The 19,937-nt window shown below is 31.8% G+C and overlaps 4 protein-coding genes across 9 annotated transcripts in view; 2 read left to right on the plus strand and 2 right to left on the minus strand.

Annotated features, from left to right (window-relative positions):
• LOC141537376 (lachesin) overlaps positions 1-7,134 on the plus strand; it is a 35,758-nt gene extending 28,624 nt beyond the window's left edge. The window contains exons 4-8 of the mRNA XM_074258340.1: positions 468-626; positions 712-840; positions 1,290-1,427; positions 2,368-2,517; positions 3,713-7,134. Coding sequence (XP_074114441.1) covers positions 468-626; positions 712-840; positions 1,290-1,427; positions 2,368-2,517; positions 3,713-3,963 — 827 coding nt within the window. The 3' untranslated portion in view covers positions 3,964-7,134. The remainder of the gene's footprint in view (positions 1-467; positions 627-711; positions 841-1,289; positions 1,428-2,367; positions 2,518-3,712) is intronic.
• A 119-nt stretch (positions 7,135-7,253) lies between these two features.
• On the plus strand, positions 7,254-9,144 carry LOC141537380 (cyclin-dependent kinase 2). Its single transcript, XM_074258345.1, has 4 exons — positions 7,254-7,455; positions 8,162-8,378; positions 8,448-8,924; positions 9,009-9,144. The coding sequence occupies exons 1-4, from the start codon at positions 7,340-7,342 to the stop codon at positions 9,129-9,131; spliced, it is 933 nt and encodes a 310-aa protein (XP_074114446.1). The 5' UTR covers positions 7,254-7,339; the 3' UTR covers positions 9,132-9,144.
• Positions 9,009-10,843, minus strand: LOC141537665 (uncharacterized). Its single transcript, XM_074258788.1, has 2 exons — positions 10,838-10,843; positions 9,009-10,039 (listed from the first exon to the last, which is right to left on the minus strand). The coding sequence occupies exons 1-2, from the start codon at positions 10,841-10,843 to the stop codon at positions 9,656-9,658; spliced, it is 390 nt and encodes a 129-aa protein (XP_074114889.1). The 3' UTR covers positions 9,009-9,655.
• Tau (microtubule-associated protein tau) lies at positions 10,752-16,833 on the minus strand. Of its 6 annotated transcripts, none has more exons than XM_074258318.1 (9): positions 15,878-16,831; positions 14,087-15,656; positions 13,930-13,964; positions 13,714-13,867; positions 13,445-13,650; positions 13,119-13,304; positions 12,098-12,142; positions 11,683-11,850; positions 10,752-11,228 (listed from the first exon to the last, which is right to left on the minus strand). In XM_074258318.1, the coding sequence occupies exons 1-9, from the start codon at positions 15,905-15,907 to the stop codon at positions 11,157-11,159; spliced, it is 2,466 nt and encodes an 821-aa protein (XP_074114419.1). In that variant the 5' UTR covers positions 15,908-16,831; the 3' UTR covers positions 10,752-11,156. The 6 variants fall into 6 exon arrangements, with proteins under 6 accessions (XP_074114419.1, XP_074114418.1, XP_074114417.1 ...); XM_074258317.1 differs by having other exon boundaries at positions 13,445-13,653; positions 13,930-13,961; positions 15,878-16,824; XM_074258316.1 differs by having other exon boundaries at positions 13,445-13,653; positions 15,878-16,823.
• Between the last annotated feature and the right edge of the window lie 3,104 nt (positions 16,834-19,937).

The following is a 19,937-nucleotide window of genomic DNA, read 5'->3' on the forward strand; positions in this document are numbered from 1 at the left end:
TTTATTGAGTATCGATTGAATATTCAATAACAGTCGAAAATGAAAAGTGTTTACACTCGGTATATCATAGAAAATTAATTGCTCCAGGCGTATATAATACTATCAGTATCTCTGTCTGTCTATCGGGCTCGCGGGGGATTGACAGGATTTCAAACAGACATAAAATAAAACCAACAATAAAAATCTGTGTTATCGACTATTTATTACTGGAAATCGTGTTAGCATGAAATTCAAATTGTTTTATGTCTACTCATTCACGAATCATCAATACATCAATGCACTCAAACATTTACCCGTAAGCCATTTTGCTTACCAGTGAAATCCTTTACAGTTATGAGTGATTATGAATAACCAAAACTAAAAAATATCCAACGGATTTATCTAAGCTGCTAATGGAACCATAAATATTAAAACCAACAGCAACATCGATTATTGTAATTATAATTTTGATAATTACTGGTTTTTAGTACCCCCGGACATACTGGACTACCCTACAAGCACGGACATGGTCGTTCGGGAGGGAAGCAATGTCACATTAAGATGCGCTGCTACAGGAACTCCCGAGCCGACTGTCACCTGGCGGAGAGAAGCCGGGGGGATGATCACACTTTCCAATTGGCACGAAGGTACTTTCTTACTAAAACTCCCGAGCTTTTGCTCACTTTAATGGAAATTATTTATTTAAAATATATACGGGTATAAATATTACAGTTCCTGTTCTAGAGGGTCCCGAGCTAACATTGACGCGAGTAACTCGTCTGCACATGGGTCCCTACCTCTGTATTGCTTCTAACGGCGTACCACCAACTGTTAGTAAACGAATAGTCCTCATCGTTCATTGTAAGTCTATAAATTGCTACTAGAACTTGCACCCATTTGTTTCGAAATTTTATTTTTTTCTTAAATGATTTATTCTCGGTTTGAAAAATTTTTATCAATTTAACAGTCGATTGATTTACTTTCTTTAAAAAAAAAAAAAAACTAAATTAATATTAGTATAAAAATATCCATTGAAAAAATAAAATAGTTAATAAAAAATACAAATAAATTATTTAAAATCCTGACAAAAAGTGACTTTTATTATCTTGGAGCCTCTTGTGAGTCTATTGTTCATAAAAAAAAGTACAAGAGTAAAATAGTACAAGAGACCTTTTAACTCGGTATTTAAATATTAATTATTCCGCTCGAGTGTTTAATATTTAAGCTATTGTATAATTAAAATAAACATGAATAATAATTAACAATCATAAAAATACTAAAGAATAATTTTTGAAATATTAATAATACAGTCGCGCCGATGATTTGGATCGAGAACCAGCTGATAGGAGCGTACGAGGGGCAAACATTGGTCCTGGAGTGCCACAGTGAGGCTTACCCTCGGCCTATTGTCTACTGGACGCAGCCAAACAACGAAACAATTGTTAACGGTGGGTAGTTCGTCGGATTAACTAAAGTTTGACAATGTTCTCGGCGTAGGCGTTTAATAAATACTTTCATTTGTAATTAAGTCGGTATAAGTTGGTAAGCCGGTTTATTAGTTGGGCGGGCTATTTTTTAAGTGTGTAGTGGGATGTAGATGTCGAGTTGTCAAGCTTGAGCTTTTGGTTTGTGTAAAGTAAAATGAATAATTTTCCTTATGCTCACATTGCGCATTGCCGACGGGTAACTCGAACCCAGAAGCTGGTAATATCTGGGAATAAACTTCCAGTAACCGACGTTTAATGAAGTAGTTTATGAAGTTGTTAAAAAAGACATTTATCATCAACAACTTTTTATTTTATCTTTATTACTCTGTACCGTTCTCTTAAATAGTCTTTTTATTTTATTTTTTTTTTAATTTATTCCTAACGTTGCTTTATTTTAATTATCACTTTATTGTTATACATTGTCTTTATTTTTTAATGCATTTGTAATTTTTTTTTTTTTCTTTTCAAAGTCTTACTTAGGCTCTAGTGTAATTGCGGTAAAATTAGGCGTGAAATTCATCTAATTTATGAGCATTTAAATAAAAAATAAAGTTAAGGGGGTAATTTCACCATCAATTTTAAATAAAAAGTATCAGATTATGCATAAAATTAATTTTTATCTAATAGTTAAAGTTCTTATTTATCTACTAGTGAAGTTTAATTTATTCTTCACCGTGGAAATTTTTGAAAAAAATTCAGGTTTGATTTTTTGCAGTAAAATATATAATTTGTCGTGGAATTTATGGAGAAATTAAAATTATAAAATCCCAGAAAATTTTTAAGCTACCTACATTTAAATGGCGTCAGAATATTTGGCAACGTTGCGCAGCGCGCAAGCTTCAGACCATTCAATAAATTCAAATTAAACTTTAATGGATTATTTTTTTTTAAATTCTTCCAGATAACAATTACAAGTCGGAAGTTACCGCCGATGGCTATGAGACTACTATGAGGCTGATAATTAAAAATGTACGGTTCCAGGATTTCGGATCGTTTCGGTGCATTGCTACTAATTCACTCGGAGAAAATGACGGATGGATTAAAATTTACAGTAAATATTTTTATTAAACTTTTCAACGATAATTGACATAATTATTTTATAGTTGTAAAAATAAAACGCTCAATATTCTGAGATTAAAGTTGTTTACTCTGTTATACTGGAAGGGTCATTTAATTTCGAGGATGTTTCACCAGGTGATATATATAGAGCGAATCAATGCCTGAAAAAACGAGTAAGATTTGTGTCCGGTGACAGCCCTTGTAACTCGATATAAATTTTGTTACATTTTTTTTATTGATATTTTTTGAACGATCAAACGATTGTGACCTGTTTTGTCTTTTGAAAGAGAACTGATCAGTAAACTCTATTAAAAAAATTGATATTCTATATTATTAAGAGAAAAAAAAATTTTTTTTCTCCAGGATACATAATTAAGAAATGACCTTGTATCTCGTGAACTATTGACATTTTTATGGATTTAAGCTCATCCCGATGTTATACTCTTCAAGAGCTTTCATTTGAGTACCCACATCAATTTTTCATATATTTATATATATTATATATATGTATATATGAAAAATATATCAAAAATGCATGTGGGTAGTCAAATGAAAGCTCTTGAAGAGTGTAACATCAGGATGAACTTATATCGCTAAAAACGTCAATAGTTAAAAAAATACAGTGCAATTTAACAAAATTCATTATTTAATAAAGCAAAATTTTATTTATAGTTGCTAAGTTTCATTATAATTATTATTATAGTTTAAAAAAAAATATTTTCTCAATAGATCTCATTATTATTTCCGGAGATGTACGTTAAAACCTCTAGATATATTACAATAGAAAATTAATTCCGCCTTTGTCATTTATGTCTTTGTCTTTTCCTCACACATAAATCCATTACTCTAGTGAAATAGTCTATAAAGAGCGGCGTGCTGTCAGGTCCATGTTAATTGTCTTTTATCAATTTAACACTGACATCAATATGTCAGTCTAAACAGGGATGACAGGAATTATAAAGTAAAGGAAAAAATAATAATTAATTACACGATTCTTCTATTGAATTTAATTTTGGAATAAAAAATTAAAAATTGATAAAAATAAATTCTTTCAAAATTAATTAAATAATAAAATTAGAGATAGATTTTAAAAATAAAAGATCTGAATAATAAAACGAGTAATGTAAAAAGATGCTTGCATAATTAATTTGTAAAGATAAAAAAAATTGACCGTAAATTATTTTCAGAAATAGGAAAACCGTCGACGTCACGTAACACAAACTCACGTCGAGATTCGAAAAAATGGAGCATCGATCATAATAAAAAAAGCAGTAAAGACGAATTAATTCTGAAGGAAATGATGGAGGAGCTTGAAGAGGAGGCAAACGAAGAAAATTCAAAATCGTCAACATCAGCTTGTGGTTATCTTGATGCGCTTACTCTCATCGTCGTACTTTTAACTGTTTTCCCAAGATTTACAACAACTACGTTGTCGTAGGTTGACGGTTTGTCTGCTGTCTGGAATCCAGATACTACAATCAGTCTTTCTATTCGCCTCATACTATTTCCACCCCATTCGGTGTTCGCACACATTCTCAATCCAGACGTCATTTCACTGGTACTCAGTGTGAGTTAATGCTAATACCACTGTTGTCATCGGAGCCAAGGTTTAATTAAACTTTAACGTCTTTCGCTAGCGACTGTTTGTCAACAGCTAAATAAAACAACAACAACAACAACAATAACAATCTTGTTAAAGAAAAATATCAACTGTTCCAAATTCAGGGTTGTGAAAAATATTTTAAAAGGAAAATAAGACTTTGATTTAGTTAATTTGATTTTTTACTGAAAAAAAGAATTATTCTGGTCTAGAAATTTGAAAAAATATATTTTTTTTTTAATATTTTCAAAGATATGTCTTTAGAAGGAATTAACAAAATTCAAATTATTTTCAGTGAAATTAATAATCTTTTTTTTTCTAAATTGCTATTAATTGCTATAAAATCGTGGATATGATTTTTTGAAACTCCCCTTAGCTAACTTTTTGAATTTTTTTTTCTTTATTCTTGAAATATTAATAAATATCTCAGAAAAAAATGAATAATAAAAATATTGATCGCCTTTTTTTGTACAGCACTTCAAAAATTCCCTTAAATTCAAGCTTCTAAGCCAAAATACTCCCTTAATTTTTTAATAAAAAAATTAAAATATTATTTAACTTTATTAAAAAATAAATATATATTTTTTTTTATAAAAAAAAATACCCTGTCTTCCAACCGCTTAATAAAAAATGAAACTTTACATTTTTTGACAATTTTTTCCCTCGTTATTTATGAAACAGAAGCTTTTAGCTTAAATTCTTGAATAGTAAAATTGCTATTCAATTATAAATAACATCCGCGAGGTTTTTATTTAAAGACTGGATTCTATTAAATATCAATACTTTTAATTAAATCTTATAAATTTAATAGTTTATAAAAAGAATGTGAGTTTTATAAAAAAAAAAAAAAAAAAAAAAAAAATATTATTAACTAATTAATGGCTCCGTTTTTTGCTCGTTTGCTTTTTCAATTAAAAAACCTTTTCGTTAAAAGAATGAGCGCGTCAGTGATTTAAAAATAAAAACGGATTAATAATAGAAGGGCTGCCGGTTATTAAAGAGATTATTTTGTGCTAGATATAACGTTCGATAGAGCGATTTGTAATATAAATTTATACATCTATATAAATGATTAATAATAATATAGAGTTAAATGATGATGTAAAGAATAAGTCGAGGGATAGAGCAGCTATGGACATTTTAGGTTTAAGATTAGCATCGAACTTGGTACAATATAGACGCAAATGTATATCACACGCTCATCAGTCAATACTCTCGATTCCGACATGATCTACCGCAATAGATGTATAAATAATAAATATGATAAGCCGCTGTCAACTTATACACCGCATTCACATTATAGTCTCCGTTCTATAGCTGCTCATATTTCTCACGCTATGTAAATATATTTACTGCATTTATTTATTTATTTATTTATATTGTTTTTGTTTTTAATTTTAAATACGCTTCTGTAAATTTGTATAAATAATTTTTTTTTTTTTTTTTGTCAAAATAAACTCTGAGGAGAGCATGTAAATGTAAAATTCTGGTGTATTTGTGAGTGTTGTTGTCATGGATGATTAATTTAAGAAATTTTAAATTTATGTATTGTCATCTGATGGGTAATATTTATTTTTAATTGTTAGGCTAAGCCTCAGGGACTGTAAATATGTTTGTCGAAATAAAATAGCTTTGAGTGTCATCTATAATGATAATACTGGAATTATAAGAATTTTGACAGTTTTTGTTTTTATAACCGGGTTATTAATAAAATTGAACAGACAATTTTTATGAAAATTAATTTACCAGATATTTAATAATTTTATAAACTTTTGTTAGCAAATAAATTATGGCAATAGAAATTTAAAAAAATTAAAAATGCTATTTTTTTAAATTAACTTAATTATTAAATAAAATTAATAATTGGTCAAGTGACAGCTAACTTTAATATTATACTGTCTTTTTATGATTTAGTTGATATAAAAATTATTAAGCTGTCAAATTTCTTCTGATTTCAGTGGATCATGTCGTGTAAATAATTATAAATGTCTAGATAATTTCGTATGTAAGATTAAAATATTTGTAAATAAAATGTATGTAAAAACTTATCGAGTTTTCTTCAAGTATCCACAATGTTGAAATTAGAAAACTTATCACTAAAAATTCACTGAAACACTTAATTTTCACAAAAAAAAAAAAAAAAAAAAAAATAACTAGCACTCAACTTTCACCAAAAAAAAAACCAGCAGTTCAATTTTATTCAAAAAACAATTAACACTTCACATTTAAATTCAACCGATAACCGAACACAAAACTTTACAACTGCGCATCATACACGACTTACAACTAAAAAAGAATTTTTTTGTTGTAATTGAGTTTTTAAAAAAACTTTAAAAATTAATAACTGATAAATAACTTCACTCAAAATTTATTAAAACACTTAACTTTCACAAAAAAAAAAAAAAAATAATAATTAGCACTTAAATTTTATTCAAAAAAAATTAACACTTCACATTCAGCTTCAACCGTCAACCGAACACAAAACTTTACAACTGCGCATACGCGACTTGAAATTAAGAAAAAAAAAAAAATCTAATTTTTATTAATGCCACATTTTTAATAATTTTGTTCTATTTTATTATTTATTATTGTTATTATTGTTATTACTATCATTATTTCACTTAGAATTTAAAATAAAACAGTCAGTCAAAAAAAAATTTTTAAGAACCGATTTTTAGCACCGATTATAGAAGGTTCCGTCGTTATCGAAAGTCGGCAGCAGAGTCGGCGCCTCTGCGTGGTACTGCTTAATTTATAACCCTCGAGGGGTATGATGGGGAAGGCATGCGCGCCTCCCATTGGTCCGAAGGCTAGCGCGCCTCCCATTAGTCCGATGGCTAGCGCGTTTCTCATTGGTCCGGAGCTCCTTTGGCGCGTAGCGGGAGAAAATTCAAATTCCCGCTCAATATTTATGACTTTTATTAAACTTTTTTATTAAAATTATAAATAAATACTTAGAAAAAAATTAATTAATAATTTTTTTTAATTATTTAACACAATTTTTTAATAAAATAATCTAATTTATAACAAAATAATTTAATTTATAACAAAAAAAAAATATTTTTAAATTTGTCAGTTTAAATCAGCTGTTATTTTTCGCCACTAGAGCGCAGCACTAAAAACTCGATTGTATTTGTTTACTAAAAAGCCGGATCGCGTGCAAATAAAATCGTGGAATAAAAATAATAAAATAATTAATTTAAATAAAGTAATTATGGATAATTTCCACAAAATAGAAAAAATAGGAGAAGGTACCTACGGAATTGTTTACAAAGCGCGGGATAAAATCACTGGCAAGATGGTGGCCTTGAAAAGAATAAGACTGGCGACGTAAGTTTGCCGCAAATTGTTTGACAATTTTAACAATTGTTATTAACAATATTTAATAATTATTTTTTTTGCTTATCAGCTGTTATAACCAGAGAAGTATTGTTGCTTGCGGTGACGCTAACTAATAAAACGCATTAAGCTAAGCTGAATCTGGTGGAGTTATGCTTTGTTTTTGGTCATAGCACCACATCATTCAGCTTATTTTATTGCGTCCTCGCCTTTGTTGTTTTTAATTTTTATTTTTATAATTATTTTACTTTATTTAATAAATAAGACCAAAATTTTTGTGACACTGAAATTAGCCGACGTTTTCAATTTTTTTCTTTTATTATAACAAAAAAAAAATTTTTTTTAAACTGCATGTGAAATTTTTTATTTTAATTTTTTTTTAAAATAATTTTTCAATAAAATAAATAATTAAAATTTTTAAATGTCGGCTAATTTTATTTTCATAAATTTTTGCCTTTTAGAAATTATTTAAATTTTGATATTACGGCAAAAAAAATTGGGCTTAAAAAAATTTTTTTTAAATAAAAATTTTAGGAAATTAAATTTTCTAAAAAAAATGTCTAGTAATTTTTTTATACGACCAATATTTTCGCTGTAATGTAAAAAATTAAACACTTAGTTGTTACTCTAAAATTGAGGCGAAAATTTTGCATTTGTAAATTTTAATTTAATTTTATTAAAATAATTAATTTATTAGAGAAACTGAAGGCGTACCATCAACAGCCATCAGAGAAATTTCTCTGCTGAAAGATTTGACACACCCGAATATTGTCCAATTGTTCGACGTAGTCATCGGTGATGTCAACAAGGATCTGTACCTGGTGTTTGAGTACTTGCAGCAAGATTTAAAAAAATTCTTGGACTCTATGAAGGTCACTAGCATCAATGCCATGCACTGGAGTATGTTAGTTAAGGTAATTTTTTAAAAATTAATAAATAAAATTTTTTTAAATAATATTTAATTTATTAATAAAAATTTTCAGAGTTATTTGCACCAATTACTGAAGGCCATATCATTCTGCCACAAGAACTTGATCCTCCATCGTGACTTGAAGCCCCAGAATCTGCTGATCGACGACGAAGGCCATATCAAGCTAGCAGACTTCGGTCTGGCTCGATCATTCGGACTGCCAATGCGAATGTACACCCACGAAGTAGTAACTCTGTGGTACCGAGCTCCCGAAATATTACTCGGTACCAAGCTGTACTCTTACGCCGTAGACATCTGGAGCCTTGGTTGTATCTTCGCTGAAATGGCAACCAGACGAGCTTTGTTTCCCGGAGACTCGGAAATAGACCAACTGTTCAAGATTTTCCGGACATTGGGGACTCCAGATGAGACTATTTGGCCTGGAGTATCTCAGTTACCCGACTACAAGTCGATGTTCCCTAAATGGGACTCCAGAGACTTGGATGAAGTCGTTCCCAACTTCGATACCAATGCCAGAGATTTATTTATTGTAAATAGTCATTTTTTTTTTTAATCAGCTGTTTGAATATTTTTATTTATTCAATTTATTAATTAATTTTAATTATTATTGCAGAAATTACTGACCTACGACCCCAGCAAGAGGGTAACAGCAATGAACGCGCTGAGCCATCCGTTTTTTGATGATGTTAAGCTGATTAGTCCGTTGATAGTCAAGAAAGAAATAAAGTCTGAATGACATTTGTCGGGGAGCGTATGTTTTTATGTTTTTTTTATATACAAATTTTTTAATCCTCTTTATGTGCATCCTGATTATTCTTTATTTAATAAGTTTAAGAGTAAGTTAACAATGATAAATAATAACGATAACCATATACAGGATTTTTCCCTTGAAAATAACAATTAATGGTAAATTATTTATATTACGGCGGATATATTGGTCGTATACAAAATTTTTTAGATAAAAGTTCAAAATTTAATTTTTATAAAAAAAGATGTCTATTATAATTTTTTTAGGACCAAAAAATTGAATAATTAATTATGAATTTTAATTTTTAATATTACAGTGAAAATATTGATTTTATAAAAAAACCATAAGACATTTTTTTTAGAAAATTAAATTTTGAACTTTAGTTCGGAAATTTTTTTTCTAAGCACAATATTTCCGCCGCAATATCAAAATTAAAATTTCTAAAAGCCAAAATTCGTGGCCTTTATAATAATAACAATAAATTAAGCAAGTCGAGCACGATTGGTAAGAGTTTAAGGTTCTAGCTTAGGAAACTTGACAGGCTCTCGCTGCTCTGGCAGGACATCTGGCAAGGCTTGAGCTATAGAAGGAAAATGGACAGTCGGAGATGATTTTCGTGAGCTGCTAGAGCTGGAGTTGGATAAGCTGGAGTCTAAGCTTGGAGGCCGCGATTTAGGTGACTTAGGAGCCAATCGCGGAGTCTGGATCACTGGCTTTGATAAAGTCGCCGTCAGTGCGCGGACTGTTGGAGGCTCGGTAGGTGTTGATGGCTGGGTCTTGGGTGTTTCTGGTGACTTGGCTATCAGGCTTGTTCGTAAGGCTTCAGGTGTCACTGGGGTTATTGATGTTGGGCGAACTCTTGTTGGCGTTGATGGCGGTGGGTTTGGATCTTTTTCCTTTGAAAAATTCTTCTTTTAGTTTTTTAACTATTTAATTAAATAAATAATTATTTAATTAATATGAAGGCAGTAATTTGTGAAAGTGACAAAAATCGTGCGTATTTTTAAAGATTTTTTGTATAAATTAAAATTTAGCTTTAATGAGTTCATAAATATTTTATGAAATTAAAGTTAGTAGACATTTAAAGTTAAAAAAAAATTTTTTTCTTGCAATTTTTTATTGAAAAAAAATTTATTTAAGTTTTTTTTTAATTAAAAAAAATTTTTTTTTCTCAATTTTGTTGATGAAAAATTTTTTTACTGTTTTTTTTTTATTAAAAAATTATTTGTAATAGAAAAAAAATCTTTTTCATAAATAAATCATTTAAGAAAATTTGAAAAATGTCTATTAAATTTAATTCCATAAATATTATTTATAAATAAAAGGAAAATCAAGGATAGGTGCAACTAAATAAAGTGCGTCATATAATTTAAAAACAAAAATATTATTTCTACGAATTTTTTTTTTATCTTCAAGATACAGATACAATAAATCTCTCAATTAAAATTTTAAATAGCATACAGTCGTGACATCTCTATAATAATAATAATAATCAATAATTATATTCAATATTAATATATAATATATAATAATTAATAATATTCAATAATATTAGTCTCCATAAATCGTATCAACGATTATTAAAATTACAATTACTTTAAAAATGTATACTTTTATTATCAATATTAATATTAATATTAATAATTTTATTATCAAGCGATACAAGTGATATTTAACTGTGTATATTTTATTACAATCATTACATAGTGTTAAAAGTGACGATAAATTACAAATATTCTATATACATGAAAAAAAAATTCATTTTTTAAATTCAGATAACAATTTTCACTTCATTTTTTTTTTCTAACAAATTAACAAGCAATTATCTCTCAATATCTTGGTGCGTTAGATGACGATGGCGATTTTGTTTGTGAAAAAGCGCGATATGCGCGGCAGGATCGTCTGAAAGATCTTTTAATGTTTCTTCGTAGTCGCTCAATATTTTGATTTTTTCATTTAAGTAATTAAATTAATTAATGCGTGAATTAAAGTGTCAAAAGTGGTTTAAAAGCTCTAGTATTCCTGGTTGAGATTCTCGTCCGAGGTGGGCAGACCATTTTTCCCATCGCTGGATGGTACAGGACTCTGTGACATACAACAGAATTTTTTTTTTTCTGGTTTTTACGTTAGTAGATCGCGAGATGTTTTTTTTTTTTTTTTTTTTTCTAGACCTTCTCGACAGCCAATAGTGTGATTAGCGTGCATGTGATGCAGTTGAAATTTAAGATTGAAGTTTAGTTGGATAGTTTTGTGAAATTTAAATTTATATGGAAGGATACTGATAGAAAAATTATTTCTTCAGAAAATTTATTTTATTTTAAAATGAATTTAGAATTTTTAAACATAAATTTTTAATAAAAAAAATTTTCTTTATTCTTTTAATAATATAGATTATAAATTCTTTGTCTAAAAAAATTTTAAATCTTTAAAATTTATTCTCTTAAACAAATTAAATTTTCTATCAGCGGAAAAAAAATTTTTTACCAAAAAATTTGATATATTTTCTTTTAAAAAAAATTTAGGTACAGGTTTTAGTTACCTGAGTACCACTACCGTTGACACTCTGTGCATTAGAAGCACCCCCCATTTGCCGTAAGTAATCTTTGTCATCGAAGATTTTCTTATCACCGCCTCCTGGTTTATGTTTCATATTATCCATCGAGCCGATTTTGCTCTCCGCTTTGATATCGATCTTCTGTGTCTCGATCTACCATTCAATTATGCAAATATTCTCTTAGAAAATAATCCCCATTAACAAGCGTGACATAGTTAAATTAAATATATAAACCAAGTCAAGATAGACGTAAAAAAAAAGATAAATAATTATTTAATTATAAATAAAATGAATAAAAAAGTAATGCATGCATAAAGTGAAAGCAAGCATTAATCAAGAAGGTCAGGTGCACTTTTAAAAAATAACAAAACCTCGCCAAATGATATCAGCGTCGACTTACATTGTCGGAAAACTCCTGGGGTGTCTTGGGCGTCGTCGCACCCGACTGAGTGAAAATTAAAATGATAATGATAAAAATTCTGATAACCATGCTAACTGATTAATAATTAACATTAGCAGAACTTAAATTAAATAACATTTAATTGGATAAAAAATTAGTGTATCACGGAAAAATGTAAACTTTACTTTAAATCACGATTTTACTGTTTGAAATGTCAATTTTTAGCAGTTAATCATTACTTATTATAAATCGACTATTATTTATTACAGTTTACTTTTTTTCCGTGTAGTTTGTAACTTATCGCTCTCTTGGTATTACTTTTATCGACATACATAAAAATAAATTCTAGGGCGCGAAAATGTCATTCTACATGCAAAGTTTCGCTCTCCTACGCGTCTATTTACAAACACTCGATACATGTAATGAGACTAATTAGGAGAGAGAGACCTTGTTAACGCTGACTCACAAAAAACAACTACTAGAATTATTATATCGAAACATCTAATTTTTTACGAGTAAAATCTATCGATTACCGTTCCAGGAATTTCAGAAACCACTTAGTCCTTTTTCTCTTTATAATTTAGTGTAATTTTATTCCAATGTGGTAATTCATTCCGCCAATTACTGCTAATAAAATCATTTAGCTCGCTCGAGAAAAACGATCTGATTAATTTTAATAGAGAACTTGTATTAATTTAAAATCAATAAAAATTGATTTTTGAATTATAGAATTAAATTTAGTAAAACGGGTGTATATTTTTGCTTTTAAAACTGACAACGCCAACATAAATATTTTAAAATTTCGCCGTACGGTGGCGCTACTGAACAAATCTAATGACGTCACCGCTAAAAACTAAATTTTAGAAAAATTTCCCGGCAAATTAAATTTTTTCCAAGTTCTCTATTTAAATTTTAGCCTTGAATTTCTAAAAAGGCAGCGGTTTCGTTGACAAAAATTGTCATGCCATAAAAAACTTCCAAATTTCCATCCAAAAAAATTTAAACCTCAGTAAATTTATACCTTGACAGTCCCGCCACCTGGAACGTGCTTAGCGTTCTCTTTGGAGCCGACTTTCGGCTTGGCTTTGTCTTTGAAGTCGACTTTGATAGTTTCTATTTTTTTATCACCGCCGCCGGGCTTGTAAGTCGCGTTATCGAGTGATCCGACTTTGGGTTTAGCGTTCCACTGTAGTTTCACTTGAGTTATCTGGAATCAAGTTAAAAAATTCCGAGTAATCTTATCAATCGTAATCCACTTAGCTGGCGACGTTGTTAAAGAAACATTACAAAAAAAATAGAGCATCGATAAAAAAATAAAAAAGACGACAATATGTTATTATTTTTCACCTTTTTGTCGCCTCCACTCGGCATATATTTATCATTTTTAGCGGCAATTTTTGGCTGGGCGTTGCTAAAGTCCAGCTTTCTGTTCTCAATTTTTATTTTACCTCCTCCAGGTCTGTAGCTCGCGTTGTCCAGAGACCCTATTTTTGAACGGACTGTTTTCAGGTTTGGCGAGGGTGCCGCGCCGACTTGAACTTTGTTCATCGGTACTTCTGAAAATAATATGATTCAATTTCCAGCTCAGAGCTAACTTTAACGAGATTCAAACTTACTTTTTTTCTCGGTAGTCGATGGAGGTCCAGCTTCCGGAGTCCTCGGTAGTGACTTGATAGATTTACTGGGCGATTTAATAGGCGAGCCAACTGTTTTTGGTTTTGTCGGTGCTTTTTTCGTCGGCGAAACTGCTACTCCATTTGTCGACGGTTGCTTCAACATTAGAAACAAAAAATAGAAAACTTTCCAATAAATTACACCATTAAAATACTTACTCCATTTCCCGTAGCTCCATTTTCGCTGGCAGCTTCTAGAAAAAACAACCCAGTCAATAAAATTCCTTCAAAATTCCAACCATCAAACATTTCCACAGACATTAAATTAAACTATCAAAAAAACAAAAAAGTTTTCTCTAAAAAGTATTCATAGAACCTGATTTGATAGATCGTCCAGAAGCAGACCGTTTCATAGATTTAGCATCAGGAGGATCAGGTTTATCCACAACTGCTGGAGTTCCAGCTCTGGTAGCTTTCTCGCTTTCTTTTTCGTCATCTATAGTATCTTCAGCAAAAGTAGTCTTCTTTTTGTCCTCTTTGGGAGTTCCGGGAGTTTTCGGTGTGGCTGGAGGCTTCGGAGAAGCAGTTACAGGAGTACTGGGTGTTTTGGGGGATGCTGGAGACTCTGGAGACTTTGGTGATGGACTAGCAGGAACTGAAGGAGTGAGTGGTCTAGGCTTTCCGTTGTCAAATCCTTTGATCTCGGGGCTGGGAGTGATGGACCTGGATCCTGGCTCCAGGAAGTTTGGAGACTTGGTAGGAGATTTAGCTGACCTGGACGAGGCTCTAGATTGTTCTTCTTGGTCGCTTTTCAAGTCCTCTGTTGATGCTGCGATTGGACTGGGACTGGGAGCAGGAGTCACAGCTTTTAGACTAGGACTTGGTGCTGGAGTTGGAGTTTTTGGAACAGGAGTCGCTGCTTTTGGACTAGGACTTGCTGGTGCTGGAGTCGCTGCTTTAGGACTAGGAGGTACTGGTGTAGTAGCCTTGGGACTAGGAGTTGGAACAGGAGTCGTAGCTTTTGGACTAGGACTCTGTATTGGAGTTCCTATTTGCTGTTTTGGACTTGGGCTGTGTACTGGAGTCTCAGATTTTGGACTAGGACTTGGTACGGGCGTTGGAAATTTTGGTGTTGGAGTTCCAGCCTTAGGACTAGGAGGTACTGGTGTAGTAGCCTTAGGACTTGGACTTTTAACAGGAGTGGTAGCTTTTGGACTAGGACTCTGTACTGGAGTTCCTACTTTAGGGCTTGGAGTCTCAGCTTTTGGACTTGCTGTTGGTGTAGGAGTCTTTGGAGCTGGACTGGGACTTGTTGCTGGTGTTGGAGACTTCGGAATTGGACTAGGACTTGGTGCAGGGCTGAGAGCTTTAGGACTAGGACTTAGAACAGGAGCCGAAGGCTTAATTCCAGGATTAAGACCTTCAGATTTGGAAGCAAAAGGTTCCGAGAGGCTTGAAGCTTCTTTAGCAGATCCAACAGACTCGTTGTCATCCATAACGACATCATCGTCATCGTCATCCTCTCCAGCGCGAGACATTGGTCTCTTATCTTCCTCCATTTTGTCTCTCGGTGTCTTCAAGCCTTCATTATTGGTCACTATTCGTGGCGGAGCGAAGCGCAGGGAATTGGAAGATTCAAGTGGCGGCCTCTGTCGGATTTGGCTCGTAGCTTGCGGATTGAAGGGCGCTCGTTGAGCTGGATAAGGCCTTATAGTTCCTGGCGGAGGGAATCGGCCTGGAGGAACTCCAGAAGGAGGACGTGGAAAGTTACCAGGTGGATTTTGAGGCCGCGGTGGAAATTGTCGCGGGGGCGGAAACTGCGGCGACAAGGAAGTGCGGCTGTCTAATCTGTGAAGACTTGGTAGAGGCTGGCCTAGACGTGGTCCACTTTCGTTTGATGGGAATCGCGGTGAAAGTGAAGCTGGTCTCTGTTGATTGACTTGCTGCTAAAAAATTTATTTTATCGATCAAATTTTATATTTATGATTATCTAATTGGAATTATTTATAGATAACATTTGAATTTATTATAAGGATGTTTAGTTTTAGTCATAGATCGATTATCGTGAAAGACGGTACCTGCCACGAGAAAAAATCAATTCCTAAATCACCTAGCAACATTCTAATCCCTAAACAGTACCCTATTTGTTATTCGGATTAAAGCTTACCGGTGGTCCCCTGGCTGGTTGATCGTCCATAATTTACCAACAACAACCTTACAACAAACTTATAAATTGATTTTCCTTGACCGCAGACTTGACTTGCCCGGCATTGACCTGTTGCGTATCAAATGCATTAGCTTTCTTCAGCCTTTACTATCACGAATTAAAAATCCAAATTCTACAATGCGTGATTACTCCAATTTAATTTTCTAATTAAGCTTATACTTATACGTCCTAAATAATCACGGAATGCATCACCTCCTAGTCGTTATAGGTGTAGATAGTGGTACATTTGGTCTACTGCCGTGATTACAATATAAAATAAGTTTGTGCGGTTTTCCATAAATACCAGAGTTATAATTTAAATCGTAGATTCAACGTTTTGAACGTTCAAATCATTACTTGAATGTATTGAACGTTAAAAAAGTTAGTTGAACCGATTCAAACCGATAAAGAGTGAAAATAAGTATTAATCAATAACGTGATTACATTTAAGGACTCAATTCTGGATAAATCACTCTGGAGAATGTGTATATGGATTTAGGAGTCTCAAAACACGCGCGATGTTACGTTAACCCCGAGATTGCATATTGCACACAACAGTTGCGATAGACATGCCGTGATCTGGATAAATTTGTCTAAAATTATCTTTGTTGTTTACAAAACATTTTTATATAAAACTTCCTGGATTTTTTTTATCTACAATTCAATCTATGCTTTTAATTTCTAATTCTTGTCATTGATTTCTAAAACTTCGTTTATATTTTTCGATATTAATGCTTATGGAAAAAGCAATAAGAGGGAAAATGTCGGTGATAAATAAAGACATTTATTTATGGCAAACACGAAGTGTTAGAGTCAAGGATAATTCGTTTGTTGGAAGAAAATTTTGTTGCTCAGTCATAGATAGACATGACTATCTAGTACATTAAAACTCCATACGAAGGATAAACCAAGTTAGCTTTGTAATCGCGTGTCTCGGGGAGTTTATGTACGTGCCTTCAGTCAGCACCCTCCTCTTTCATTGGGCGCTCTCTATTCCCGATTCTAACATGATCAAACCCCCTAACACACAATATCACGAATAGCATATTCGTGACTGTCGATTTTTTGTTTTTATCGTATTGGTTGTAAAAAAATCGAGAGCCAATAATCATTTAGGTCACAGTTGCTTCGAGTTTACTCTAATCTACAAAGCTTACTTCTGTTTTGCCGTAAAAAAACTGTAAATTCAACGTTTTGAACCTTTAAAACAGTTATACATCAATTAAGTCACCGAAAATGTGATTTTCACTATTTTGATCATTTTCAAGAGCTACCATTTCTAAACTTATTGACGAATTTCGCTCATTTTAGAGCTCATACAAGCTAATTCTCCAAGGAATCTATATATTAAATTTCATTAGGATCTGTTGAGAATTTTCGATAGAATAACATTGATAAGTCGGTTGTACTCTATAAACATTCCCTGAAAATGATTCAATTGCACTCTTAACTTTAATAAAATAATTAAAAATGGTCGAAATGTCAATTATGTATACGTCAAATTAAAGGTAATTTTATGAGCTTTTACATGAATTTATCAAAAATTATCCATCCCTTTTTAATCAAAAGTTATACATTAACAGAGTCACCGAAAACGTAATTTTTACTATTTTGATAATTTTTAAGAGCTATCATTTCTAAACTTGTTGACGGATTTTGCTCATCTTCGAACTCAATCAAGGTTATTATCCAAAAAATATGTATACCAAGTTTTATCTAAATTCGTTAAGAATTGTAGATGCTATTTTGACATGAGGACCAATGCAATAGATAGATTTCGATTAAATCTACTTAAAAATTCGGACTAAGTATTTTTATCGGACAAATGGTAACATTTCAATGAAAAAACTGAAATTCTGTCTAACACATTTGAAAAAATATTTTTCATTGTACTTTCGTTAAAGATTAACAAACTTTTAATCGAAATAAAATTTACCGTAAAAATGGAGTTGGTAAAAAATTTACCGGAAATACAAATAGCTATACAATAACTTGGCTGAGTATTGATCCATCAACGTTTGAAAGTAACTGTCGAAAAATATATTATTTATATATTTGATGTATCAATAATGATAAAATAAACTCACGTTGAATTAAATTGGAGACATCATTAGATCAATGATGATTTATTACCGGCTATTTCGTGCGTGGTACCATCAGGTTAGCACGCACACTTGATAATCACACACTAAACTAAAACCTATATACTGAGAAAAAGTTTGGATTTATTTACCCTTTTAACTAAGAAAGAATTGAAAAAAGTGTGAGATCGATTTGTCGGCTGTGAGTGACGTAAAAATCGAAGCTAATTCAATTTACACAGTACGCTTGAATAATCTTAAGTTGAAGGGCTTCGTTAAATTGAATCAACCATAAATTGAATTGACGTATTACTAATTAACGGAATTAAAATAATCAGCGACTGATTAATATGAATTTTAGAAAGAAGATGCCGGCTATTGATCTAAATAATAACATGCGAGTGCATTACGATGCTGCTGATAGTGTTATCTGTATCAGGTGGACGTTAACCTACTTAAAATGTCTAATCAGCGCGGTTGATTAATTAATCATTGTGAGGGTGCAAAAGTGGATGCTAATTGTCTTGTAATTATAATTACTGATTTTAAAGTTCTAATTTTATTAGAGGCTATTACTTATTAATAATTACGAAAATAGAGAAGAAACTTACGTGGACTAAAGAGCTGACGATGAACTGAGAAGTTTAGTCCTTTCCAACAGACTGCCAGCAATGTCCTGGGTCTGCTCCTGCGCGTAGTCCGATTCTAGAGCCATCTAACCCAACCCTACAGACCTTCATGCCTAAGCGTAGCACACCTACGTTTTTAATATCCCCTCAATCAACACACCTACTACAATAAAATAATGTTAAACTCGCACAACAACTTGCTAGATCTGATGCATAAGATATGAGACAAAATTTTAGTCACTTTCCCCTTCAAATATTAACATCGGCTTACGACCTTTCACCTCCAGACCAAAATCAAGCCCGTGACCTCGGAATTTAAATTAGTGTAGAGCGTGTTATGGATTTATTATTAATAAATGCCACCTTGGCCCTTGGAGTTCAATTTAGAAATTAAACTTGGTAAATACCAAGCCCTGTTTTAAATCCATCTGCTTAATTAATGCTCTTACCAATCTTACATTAATTCTCCTCACAACGGAGCCTCTTTACAAGCTAAAAGACTTTTGACAGAGCTTTTTACTCTCTTTTTACATTACAGACGCCTCTTTTGAGCTCCAATTTATTTACAAGCCCCCCATTCATTATGCTTTCTGTTAATCTGATAGAAAATGTCTGTGGAAGCGCTGATGGAATAGATAGATTACCTGGAACATAAATTTATTTAATAATTAGTGTCAATACAGAAGAATAAGAAATTTTAAAAGAGTTAGGGGAATCCAGTAACTTGGAACTCTGCCGTACCGGCAGCTAATCAAAGGGTTGTTACCCCAATGAGCGGTGGAGGCCTCTGTAATGAACCTCACAAGGCTCATTTGGGAATCCCCCACGGTAAACAACGCCAAAAACCTCTAATACAAAGAGGAAGCCATAAAGAAAAAAAATTCCCCTTGGCTACTCATGCTTGGATCGATTACCACATCCGTAGCCTTCTGGCTGCTCTTCGCCGATTAATACTGAGACCAAAAAAAGTATTGCAAATGAAATGGTAATTTTTATTCGACAAATGTCTGCCGTCTTAATGCAGTTTTTTTATTTGTTTTTAACGACTTCAAGCAACATTAACTACGAGAACTGTCTCGCTTTTAAATAATCAGTAATATGATACTTGTTCTATTGTAGACAATTTGTTACGCTTGGATATCACGACAATAAGTTAATATAAATATTTACTTTAAGGCGTGTCGAGATTACATATCTAGATCTTGTTTTTGGCCCTCCTTTTTTTTTTTTTTTTATTTTAATACTTTGCACTTCAAGCGTTGTATAACTTTATCAGCTTGTTATAGAAAAATTTTATTTAATTATTATTTG

This window comes from Cotesia typhae, unplaced genomic scaffold, assembly GCF_013202065.1.
Source record: "Cotesia typhae breed Kobodo isofemale line unplaced genomic scaffold, CoteBio_Ctyphae scaffold_91, whole genome shotgun sequence".
Taxonomy (NCBI): Eukaryota; Metazoa; Arthropoda; class Insecta; order Hymenoptera; family Braconidae; genus Cotesia; species Cotesia typhae.